Source organism: Heloderma suspectum, chromosome 2, assembly GCF_057233095.1.
Source record: "Heloderma suspectum isolate Gila_16-S chromosome 2, 16-S_ref, whole genome shotgun sequence".
Taxonomy (NCBI): Eukaryota; Metazoa; Chordata; class Lepidosauria; order Squamata; family Helodermatidae; genus Heloderma; species Heloderma suspectum.
The window spans coordinates 38,843,135-38,855,194 of NC_139459.1; the positions used below are offsets into that span (position 1 = coordinate 38,843,135).

General features: G+C 48.5%; 1 protein-coding gene across 1 annotated transcript; it reads right to left on the bottom strand.

The window, feature by feature from the left end:
• Window positions 1-414: 414 nt before the first annotated feature.
• PLK2 (polo like kinase 2) lies at window positions 415-11,577 on the bottom strand. Its single transcript, XM_084833284.1, has 14 exons — window positions 11,212-11,577; window positions 9,881-9,988; window positions 9,594-9,710; window positions 9,254-9,383; window positions 8,868-8,955; window positions 8,104-8,199; window positions 6,946-7,144; window positions 6,695-6,842; window positions 6,125-6,222; window positions 4,509-4,629; window positions 3,288-3,528; window positions 3,038-3,167; window positions 2,830-2,940; window positions 415-1,200 (listed from the first exon to the last, which is right to left on the bottom strand). Exons 1-14 carry the CDS (start codon window positions 11,485-11,487, stop codon window positions 1,009-1,011), a joined length of 2,055 nt encoding a protein of 684 aa, XP_084689410.1. The 5' UTR covers window positions 11,488-11,577; the 3' UTR covers window positions 415-1,008.
• Between the last annotated feature and the right edge of the window lie 483 nt (window positions 11,578-12,060).

Genomic DNA, 12,060 nt, shown 5'->3' on the forward strand with positions numbered 1-12,060 from the left:
AGTCTTATTGCTTTAAAATAAATGCCAAGCTAACTTACGAACCATATCCACTATGATGTATGAATCAGCCTTCTCCAATCTGGTAACCTCCACATGTTTTGGACTACAGTTCCCAGCATTCCTGTCCACTAGCTGGGGCTGATGGGAGTTGGTCCTCAAAAATCTAGCGGTCGCCAGGTTGGGGAAAGCTAGAACAAACTACAAAGTTGGACTCTTGGGTAGAAAATCCTACTTGGCTAAAGACTACAATCTTTTCACAAATGCTGTAAAAGACTGTGTACATTCATGGCCGTCCACCCCATCTCAGAATTAAGGATCCACCATTTTCCTCTGGAACCAAAAACTGTCCTTGCACCTCTTTTTTGCACTCTGGATGTAATTCTAACACCAGTAATAATTCACGCAAGAGAAAATGCATATTGAAACCAGTGTTTCAGGTTTTCCCCACGCTTTATTGCCAACAAATGTATATTTAAAAATCACAGTTACAAAAAATGCATGTAATAAATACTTCACTTTGGGCTGTAATAAATAAAAAAAATTATTAACAAGGAATGCACTTTGCCAGCCACAAGTGTGATCAGTTCTTGGAAGAAATTAAGAAAAAAAGATATGGCCATAGTTCACAGTTAAGCAGCCACAGACGGCTGCTTACAGTTAATCCACAACAACACCTCCCTCCCTCCCCCCTCAAGTGTTATTCACAGTTTCAGTCTTCCATCAGAACTGTTTGCTGCAGAGCTTCAAGTCCAACTTATCTCTTTCCAAAGGGAGTGAACCAAGGAAAGCTACATTCCAAAGAATTCCTCGTCACACCATTAATCCAACAAAGACGACCACAGGCTTCATGTCTGGTCCCAGCCCAGCACACAAGATGAGATATTTGTTCGTACCAGTCCCTACTCCTCACTCATCCATCAACATACTCTGGTTTTCTCCCCCAACTGCCTCCGCTGTAGACTTCAGTGAGAGAAGTCCTTTTGGTTTTTAAGAAGGGTTCTTTTTAATTTAATTACATCTTTGCAACAGCATATTCAATGCATATTCCATTCGATGCTTTAGCTCCAGCGAACACCCAGACATCAGAAGTGTGGTCAAGCGGAACGTTGTAGATAACCTATCTTCATTGATGTATGTAAGCAGATACTCCTCATTTTGGTTGCAGATGATGATTTTCGTGTGATCATGGTAGAAATTCACCTGCCAAGGAATTAAGAATTGCAGCGTAACGCACTCATTTTGGCCTCTTGAAACACAAGCATGGTTTGAAAACATTCTCTTCAGCATTTGGCCATGCTTGGCAGCTTGACAGCTAAAAATCTTATGGTGCTAGGTCCAACTCACCATAGATTTAAATGGGAAATAGGAATTAACACTCGCCCATTTTACACACATATATTTCCTAACAAGCATGTATATCAACTAGTTGCTCTAAGCCCTCAACTCACATTGGTTTGCAGCTAATAAGAGTATTTTCCAGCCCAGGCACATAATCAAAAATCTTTAGTCATACACTGCAGAATTATATCTGTTTAAGCCATGAAATCTCTTTGGCTCTGTCCTCTGCAACTTACTTGGAAGCAAGGTCCACTGTACAATAAATGGGATTTACTTCTACATAGGCATGTACAGCAGCTTTCTCTAGCCTTATGTGCCCTCCGTATGTGTTTGACTGCAATACCCATGATTTCCAACCAGCATGGCCATAAACCATGCTAGCTGGGAATTATGGGAATTGCAGTCCAACACATCTGGAGGCCAACAGGTTGGGGAAAGCTGACTATAGATCAGGCTATAAGCAAGTAAAATGTGGGGGATGGTTTTATCCATGGTTGGCATACACGTCCATTTGAGTACTGAAAACACTGCAGAGCTCAGGTAGTTTGAAGACCTGGGAGTACAGGACCAACCAGAGGGGCTCCATGGATATGCAGGACAGCATCTACTGGATCGTAATACCTGTCATGATTTGCTACTCCACATCCAATAAGAAGCCCACAATGATACATGACACTGTCATTTCTAATGCTTAACCTTAGAATATTGAGATTTTCCCAACAGTTCTTTTATATTTTTGCATTTAATTCTGTTTGACAGGTGGTCAATGTTTCAGTTATAAGAGATTATGAGTGTGAGCTTTAACAAGTTTGCATGTATTGAATTCAGATTTCCTTTTTAAGCCAGGTTGTTTAAACACCACCAATTTTTTCAAAGTATTTTAATCTTTATACGCTCTGGTCCATTTTTAGACAGACCACCAAATAGCCCATCTAGATCATTAACACCAATCTACTAGTAGTAGAAAGACAGATGCCTCAGGGAGAGGCCACAAGCAGGGAAGGTAAGGAGGATGGATTTTCCTAAGCCTTCAGCATTTCAAAATGGAAGCTGTACTTTTGGAAAGACCAAATGAAAAAAAGAGAGCCGTATAAATAGATGGTTCACAAAGCATTTAGAGAGAGTAATTTTGTGGGGGTTTTACAGATATTTCACTTGATAAGGAGTTGCTTTATAACACACTGGGAACCATATCCATTTGTAGAACTCCCCCATCACCACCCCAACAGTTGTAACTGATTGCCTCCCTTGGTGGAAGCTGCACTTTTGGCCATCAAGACCAGCAATGCATCAGCTCCTCACCTTTCATGTAGTCATCTAATCATTTTTGGAAGCTAGCTACACTAGTTGCTAAAGCATCCTGTTGCAATGAATTCCTTACATTCTCCATGCACAGCGTGAAACAGAACTCTAAAATCTACTGCCCAATGGTTCTAAACAAGCCCTAGAGAGTTCTGAGCAAGTGAAGGTGAGGAAGGTAACCTTGCCTACCTGAAAGGTGCCATCGTTGAAGAGCATCATTAATGCCTTATCAGATTTTAACCACTGCAGGAGGTAAAGCCTGGGTCTACGGACATCCGTTACACTGGGGAGATCCCCTCCCTGAAAAAGGACAGCGCATGCCTTCATTAGAACAGAGGTCACCACATAAAACCATAGATAAAAAATGGTTTCCAAGCCCTTCATCCACACAACTTACATCCATGAGGTTCTCCTCCATATAGTGAGAAAAGTACTTCAGAACTGTCACTTGACTGATGAATTGTTCCGGGGCTTCAGTAGCAGAGAAAACCGAGCACTGACCAAGCTCTGCATAGTAATGGACTGTTCTGGGGAACAAAAGCAAAAAAGCAAAATTAAAATAAACACACACACAGAGGTTAGGCTTATGTAGATGGGGGTGGGGGGTGTCCAGTGCCCACTTGGTTCAACATCAGCCAGCCACTTACTTTTTGTCTGGAAGGAGGCTCATGTGTGCACCATTGTTGAAGAGAACACCCACAGTGTGGTCTGACAGCTGATAGCCAAAGCCGTATTTATTAGAGTAGTCCACCCATTTCGTGACCCACTGGAAAGAGGCAGTCAGCTGTTCTTTGGGAATATGGTCAGATTCCGGCATGTTCTCTAAGCAGCCACGCAGCACCCTTGCAACAGTGTCAGCTACACTTCCCATGGTGCTATCTTCAAGGCCTGAGAGGGAGAGAAAAAGAGGGCATGTCAATGATCTATATAACAAACACACCATCTTTGCATAGTTCCCTTTGGCCTATCCTCCCGGACTATGCCCCTAAGAATGGCATGAAAATATTTGCTACAGAGTTAGTACTGCAATGCCCCGGGGTTGCCTTGGAGAGGATGGAGGAACTGCAAGAGCAGTGCCTGCTCCACGTTTCTAACGGTCCTTGGACAAGACACTCACAACTGAGCCCCCTCAGTGAGTCTATCTTCTCACCACCCTTGTCACCAGCTGCCATCCTCCTCCTCACTGCCACTCACTTGCCTGACAGGCAGAGAGCCAGCGTGCAAGTAGGCCGTGGCATCTGCTGCTCCTCCTTCTCACCACCACCATTGTCTGGGCCAGAGCGAGAAGCAGGTGAACAAACAGGCTGCAATGGCGAAGGGGAGGAGCAAGTCCAGGGGGCCCTTGTCAGTGGGCCCCTGCTGGAGCGTGGGCCCTCGGCAACTGCCTGTCCATGCCTACCCTTGATGCCCGCCTTGAGCTAGGAGAGTTCTCAGCACCCTCATCAATTTTCAGAGTTCTTTGGGGGAAAGCTTAAATCCACCATACACTTTGTCAGTCTGAAATGGTGGCGGAAGGGAAACCACAAGAACTGCCCAGGGGTTTATCACACACTCTTATTAGGAGCAGGACTAAAACGCACACGCACCTGTTCAACACAATTTGGACAGTAGAGACCATATTTATTTATTACATTTATATGCCGCCTTTTTTCCTCCTTGAGGAACCCAAGGCAGCGTACATGCTCCTCCTCCTCTCCATTTTATCCTCACAACAACCCTGTAAGGTAGGTTGGGCTGAGAGTCTGTGACTGGCCCAAAGTCACCCAGTGAGCTTCAGTGGCTGAGTGGGGACTAGAACCTGGATCTCCTGACTTCCAGTCTGACACTCTAGCCACTACACCACACTGTCTCCCATATGTCATACTTACATTCGCTGCTGCTACTGCAGCTTCCCAGTGTCCCCCGAACTATCATTCTTATAGCATCTATTTGCTTAGTCTCTGTCAGCATGCCAGGTTTGGCTACAGCGGTGCTGGGAGGCTGGATCTCCTGAAAGAAAGAGAACACCATGTAGTTGCCAGAGCATGACCAAAAGCTATTTACACAACCCAGAAGAACGAGACTGCTTTACTTTTGAAGGTGTCCTCGCTAGCAAAAGTGTGCCATGATGGGCAGGACATGTGCAAAGGGAATCACAGAATAGTAGGGTAGGAAGGGGCCTACAAGACCATCGAGTCCAACCCCCTGCTCATTGCAGGAATCCAAGTCAGAGCATCCCTGACAGAGGGCTGTCCAGCCTCAAGGCTTTCACCATTGCCAAGCGATTCCTATGGAAACATGTGCACTCCATACACACTCTCTGCAAGAGCACCACCAGTGAAGGCGAAGCTGCTTCACAGCAGAGGTGGAGGGCAGATTTTTGCCTTCAATTAGAGAGGGGGGAGATTTTTGTTTGGTCCCAATTCTTAAATGAATCAACTTAACTTGAACGTCCCAGACTAATATGTGGATTGGAACGGTTATCCTTCCGACAGCACACTTCCCTGAATTGCATGATGTAGTTCTCAGCTCAAAAATTGTTTACACAGAAGCACATGCATTAGGGAAAAATAAATGCATGTTTTTGTGCAACTTAAAAAAAAGTCGCACTGATGGGGAATGAGACGGGACTGACTTATAATCGATTACATGCGAAACAGACATACCGGAAATACCAATTAGCTCATCCCTACCTTCAACTCAGCCGTATCTACTAGTACCACAATTCATTTTTCTCCTATGGTAGCAGACTGTGGTTTTCATTCATTCAAATATGAAAATGTTGAGGGACATCACTGGGGGTAAAAAGCTAAACCTGCTCTCTTCAGTGACCAAACTCTCCAGCAACAAAATGGCTCCTACCTGCTTGGCCCGAACCTCGCTCCTGGCTCTGTCACTCTTAACACAGGGGTGGGCAACTTGTGGCCCTCCAGATGTTTTGGCCTACAAGTGGCCCACTCCTGTTCTATCATGACTAAAAATGTTGGAAACTGGCTAAGAGGAAGAATTATTCACAAGCATCTTTCCTTGGGCATTTAGGCTTGGAGAGTTTTATGCCATTTTTTATGTTTAGCCAATTTCAACGCTATGCCTGTCTCTCTGTACACTGCCACCAGCACCCTGTATCCAGTTCCTTACACATTTTGCTGCAATTGGAGGGTGTGTGTGTGTGCAAATACAGCTTGCATACACTGGGGTTTCCAATTGCAAGTTTATCCTGAACTAAAGCCCTTCCGAGAAGGAGGAGTGCCCTGCAGCATTCTCAAAGGATTCTGCGGTGTGGCGCACAGAGACACAGATGCCCCCTGATTTGCACCAATAAGTTCTGGAGTTCACAGAAGCACAGAGATGCCATGCACAGATGTCAAAGGCTATGCCGCCCATATCGCAAGATGATGCCTAAGCTCTCTGCATTTGCTAACCGCTAATGTTGAGTTCTGTTTGGAAACACAAGCAAGCCCACTCCAAAAGCAGCCTAATTACTCTACAATCATCATGCACATACCTCCTCTGGTCTATGTTTCAGCGGCTGCTGGGTGATCGAGGCCTTTTTCAAGTCATGTCGAAGCTTATAGATTTCTTCATCTTCTTTAGCAAGTCGATCTGGAAAATCAAAAGTCAACAAAAATTGAGATTCTCTACATCAAAAAGCACACTACTACATGTCTGGAACTCCAGACTTCGTGTGGCGCCCCTTGACAGGACATGCAGTCTCTTTTCCTGCAGTGCAGTCACTACCCAGTTCCCTTTGCATGCGTCCGATCTCACAGAGCTGAACATGCGATTCTACCAAAACCGCACTAATAAAGAGTTGGCAAGACAGGAACTGCAGCTTGCAGCCAATCAGCAGGCATACAAGACAGACAGCGTTGATTTATAGCGGCTCCGCATTAAAGCGTAGCTGTTTCTGCAGCATGCCAAGCCTTTAGAAGTAGCAGCAGTGTAGTATTAAGTGCTTGCTACTGGCATATGCAGCTAGGATGGGGAAAGCCAAGTGTGCGTCTTAAGATCTCGCTATAGACAGTGAGATGAAAGCAAGTATGAGGCAAGCAGGACCCAAGAGAAAGATGCATACTGTGTGCGTCGAAATATCTCGCTTTTTCCTTCTTGCCCCCAAAGAGAGCTGCAGCTGCCTTCTTGAAGAAATTCTTAGCTGGGCTTGACAAGTTGAAGTCAGGAACTGTATGACAGCAACTAGCTGGAAGCCTCTCCGGAGTGAAGCCCTGAGGAAACAAGGTGTACAAAACCAGCTGTCAGCAACCTGGCGGCTGTACTCAGAACAAAGCAACCCAGCCAGCCCCAAAGCAACAACAGAATGCTACAAACCAGCAAGAAGAAGTCATGCCGAACAATGTCGTCTAAGCTGGGGCGATCTTCGGGCGTTTTTGACAACATGCTGGCAATCAAGTGCTTTGCAGGAGGCAACAGGGACGATGGTAAGGAATATTTTGCTTCCCTTATACACCGGTAGGTTTCCTTTAGATTAGTTGTTTCAAATGGAGGCCTTCCCAATAGCATTGTATACCTGTTGGAGGAGGGGGGGAGAGTTCTCTCATTTTGTCCCCCAAAAATCCCCTTTCAAAACAAACAGAAGATCTTTTTAAGCACTCTCTGGCCAACAATATTCCACCCCACGCCCCCCCCCCCCACGCAGTTCTTACTTCTGGAAAAAGTTAATTGGATTTTAGAGGTTTCAGTGGAAGGCTGAAACAGGATTGAGTACATGCTACAGTTCTGTGCATTCAGTATCCAGGTGTCAGCAGACGTTTAGCCCATATGGCTGCAGAAAGTGGGAAGTACATCAGAGAAGGCCTATAGCTCATCACTGGAATATTAGACCAGGGTGGGCAACTTGTGGCCCTCCAAGATGTTTTGGCCTACAACTCCCATAATCCCTCATCATTGGCTATGCTGGCTAGGGCTGATGGAAAATGTAGGCCAAAACGTCTTGAGAGCCACAAGTTGTCCACTCCTGGTTTAGGCTGCATGCAGAAGGTTCTAGGTTCAATCCCAGACATCCAGGTAAAAGATGAGAACTCAGGTTATCAGGGCTGGGGAAAAGACCCCCCCCCAAGATTTTGGGAGAACCAATAGCCAGCTGGGCATGACAACAGCAGGCTGAATAGACCAGTGATTTGACTCTATTTAAAGTAGCTCTTTATGTTCATGTGTGTGTCTCCCGTTGAGATTTCTGAAAAGGGAACTCAATCCGATTTCCAGTTTTCAGAAGACAGATTCAATGACCTGCACCTGTTCTTGACCTGCACCTGTTCTTGCCCTCATCTATAAGCAGCACAAGCAAAGCTAATTATGCAAAATAAGCAACCCTACTTAGCTTGTGTAATTATACAGGTCACAAGGTTCAACTTGGTGCACAGTTAGCGAATGTGTGTATGGTTTACACACACATAGTCTCATGGAGAACATAATCTTCCTTTCATGCCCTGGCTTGGAAGCCCAGCTAAATAGTCTTGAGATACTCACATGACACAGCCCAAGGCCCAGATGTCCGATTCACAGCCATGGCCTTGTTTGTTAAGGACTTCCGGGGAAAGGTAATTTGGTGTGCCACAGATAGTTCTGAAAAACAATCCAATGAGGTATTCAAGGATATCAGTTCAACTGTTATGGATCAGCTTTCCCAGTTTAGGCCTACTCCCCTCGCCCCCATTTTCAACATGTTTATCATATGCGTTAGTGAAACCAAATGTACTCTCGTCACACATTGGTGTGTTTTGACTAAAGCATTCATTAGGCCAAGAGGCAGTAACTTTTAGTTAGGAATACCGGGCATGTTTCACGTTAACCCTTTACTGCTCCTCTATGCAAGCTGCCCTGTGCCATCCTTGGCCACAACACTGCAGAGAAATGCCAGTTACACGGAGCAGGTTATGCACAGATTCAGCGGGCTGTAGTTCTGCTATTCCTACAGGAGCCTCAAGGAGCTGCCACAGTTACGGCAACTCGACCACTGCCTGTGTTAACTCCGCACTGCCTTTCTCCAAATGTGGAGGTGCCTGGAAACTGCTGGAATTGTTCATGGACAGACAATAGTCAGAATGAACTGAGCCACTATACAAGAGGCCATGATAGAGGACACTGCTCAATCAGGTGTCACAGGCCAACCATTGCACTGCAATAGATAGCTATGAGTTAAAATCCTGGACGCCATTCTACTGTGGCCATGAGCCAGATGATGAAAGATGAAGAAATAGTATTCAGGTGATTGTCCTCTCTCAGTTCCTTACCTTCTCCTGTGTTCCAGAGGTTCTAGCCTTGCTGCCAACCCGAAGTCACCCACTTTCAATTCCATAGACTCGTTAATGAAGAAATTACCTGCAGACACAAGAAAGGGGGGAAGCCAGCTGAGTCCCAATCAGTGTAATGATGCACTAGACAAGTGCTGACTCGTGTCTAAAGGAGGCCAGCATATAGCTAGCCTTTAAAAAAAAAATATATGAATGCATACTTAATGCTATTACTCAAGCATTCCAAGACTCCACTGCATGAGAAGCTGATCCTATCCCTTAATCCCCGTGAGTGCAGCTTATAACAGCAGCAAGCTCTATGAGAAGAGAACTGCACCTTCAATACCCAACACAAGCAGAGTTCTTGGGGAAGGGTGCCAACTTACCTAGCTTTAGATCTCGGTGCAAGATCTCTTGCTCATGAAGATATTTTAGTCCCGACACAATCTGCCTGAGGTAGTATCGCACTTCTGGTGCCGTCAATACTTTCCTTGCTTTCAAAATGTGAGCCATAGACTGATGGGAGAAGGGGGGGGGGGAACCCCAGACAAGGTTAGTCAGCTGAATACACACAGAAGACCCAGCACATATGAAAAATGAGGGTGTATTCAAGAAGTAAGGACTGCCTAGAGAAGCTATGGAAGATACCTTTTACATATTAAACATTTTACATTAGCTGCCGATTCAGCGCAAGGGAATACCGGATCGCTCCCGGGGGATGCTCACCCTTCGGCTGCAGTACTCGAGGAGAATATAAATGTTCTCTTTGTCCTCAAAGTAGTGGTAGAACTGCACGATGTGCCTGTGACTGAGCATCCTGTGCAACTCGATCTCTTTATCAATCTGGGGGGGGGGGACACAAAAGCATTATTGGCATCTGTGCCTTGCATGCCATGGGAAGCCAGGGCTTACACATGAGCAAGCCACAGGAGGAGGAAGCAGGAAGGGCCACCCAAGCACATAAAAGATTCCTGAAAGGAGCGTCACCAGAGCCATCGCACGCACACACACACCTTTTCCCTTTGATGAGGTTTGGCTACTCGGCTGTGAGGAATGATCTTTGCAGCATAGACTTTGTTCGTGGTCAGATCAGTCATCTCGTAACACTTTGCAAAGCCACCCTGAAGAGACAAGGCAGAGAAGAAAGCATATTAGATGTGAAAGCTGCGAGATCCACATACACAGAGAGAGACACCCAATACCCCTTTATGGAGCCCAGGCCCGCAAGGAAATCGCCACCGGCAAAGGATGTAATTGTAAACACTACAAATGAGTCCAAGTCACTTGGTGAGGATCTGGGATATTTTTGACCAGCGGCTAAAGGATACACAGTGTATTTCTCAATTCTGACCTCCTCCACGCCATTGCTACTGGCAAGCAGAAGCTTGGATGCTAAGGAAAATCACTCAGCCCTCCACTCCAGTGGTTAAAAATAAATCAATCCACACAGCCCCTGGCACATGCCCGTAAAGATGTTAGAGGACTGGCAGCAATCAGCCTTCAGCAGGGCAGCAAATCGCTCCCCCCAACCCTGCCCACCTCATGTACGAAACAGGCTAGTCTCCTACACAGATCCTACTTCTTTTGTGACAAACCCATATATCTACTTCACCACACACAGAGAATGCAAGGCACAGCAAGTGACAGCTCCTGCTGCTGTACAAGCGGGGTGGGGGACCCCACAGCAAACAGGCATGCACGTTCACCATCCGTGACGGCAGACCTGCCTCCCCCTCGCCCTACACGGCAGCGGTTCTCCGCGCCGGAGCCCTCCTCGCGTCGTACACGCAGCAGCCCTTTCAGACAGGCTGAACGCAGAAAGAGCCTTCGCAGGCAACAGCCTACTCCGACAAGCGCCTCGAGCGACCCGCAGAGGCAACGAACGTGATCGGCGAGCGTGTGCGTGTGCGAACTCCAAATCAAGTTAACAGGACATGAGAACTAGCGCGGGCAGAGCCTGATGGCTGGAGCACCGGCCATGAACATCCTCCTAACGCGAGGCGGGGGGGGGGGGTAGGCAAGGAAGAGCGGGGAAATAAACGCCGGGGGAGGGAAAGAGAATGGGCTTTCCGTGGGAATAAGGCTCTGGGAGGGAGCAGGAGAGCGATTAGCGCGAAAGGCGTGGGGCGAGGGGGCGGGCAGAGGAGAGCAAGTGCGCAAGGAATGCCAGAACGGAGGACCGAGCCGCGAGGAGAGGCAGGGACACAGATCGGGGCCGGCGGATATCGGGGTAAAGAGAGAGAGAGAGAAGCGGGGCTCGCCGCTTGGCCGGCTTGCAACCAGGCCAGCTCCGTGTTTTGGCGACGAGATCCGCGGTGCTGCCGGAGTCCGCCGGGCGCTTTACCTTTCCCAGCACTTTGCCGCGGCAGTATCGCCGCCCCGTGGTGGGGTCGGTAATAATCCGAGAGATCTCGCTGGCCGAGTGCGGATAGTGGTGGTGGTGCTGCTGCTGCTCGGACGCCGACGGCTCCGCCGCCTTCTTGCGCCGAGACTCCCCGTGGCAGGCTTTGCCCAGCGCCTGCTCGCCCATCTTGCTGCCGCTGCTGCCGCTGCCGCCCCCGCTGCTGCTGCCGGCTCCGGTACCGCCCGGCTGGTAAGCGATAGTCCGCAATAAATCCATAGCCTCGTCGGCCGGCTCGCCCCAGCGCCCAAAGCCCGCCCCAGCGCCCTTCCCGTCCCCCGGCGCCGCCGTTGCGCTCGCTCGCTGTGCGAGGCCGCCGCCGGCTCGGCGTCCTTTTATACGGCGAGCGGGGCCCCGCCCCCGGGCCTCGACGTCACAATGCATGCCCCGCCTGCCAGCGCCGCCTCTTCGAGGGGGAGTTCGACCCCCCGCCCCCGGCGCAATCGGGAGCTGCGCGCGTTGTGCCGCGCTTGCCGAGCGCACGGGGCGCCGGGCTCGCGTGTAGTCCGCGGACGGCCCTTGCAGCCCCGGTCCTTTTCAACGCCCGCTTACTGGGGATCGAGCCGCCTTGAAGCCCGCGGGACTGGCTCCCGGTAAACGCTCGGCGTGCTTTTCGACTCGCAGCGGGCGCTGTGCCTTTCACGGCCCGGCCGCGCCATCCAGGTTGGCGACCTGGCGGGTATCGCTGTATAATGGGGTTTTAATTGAAGCGGAGTAAAGGGGGACGCGGAGCCGCGTCTCTTCCACCTCAACTGCCAAGGCCACGTTGCTCATCTCCCCGCGCCTGCGGGG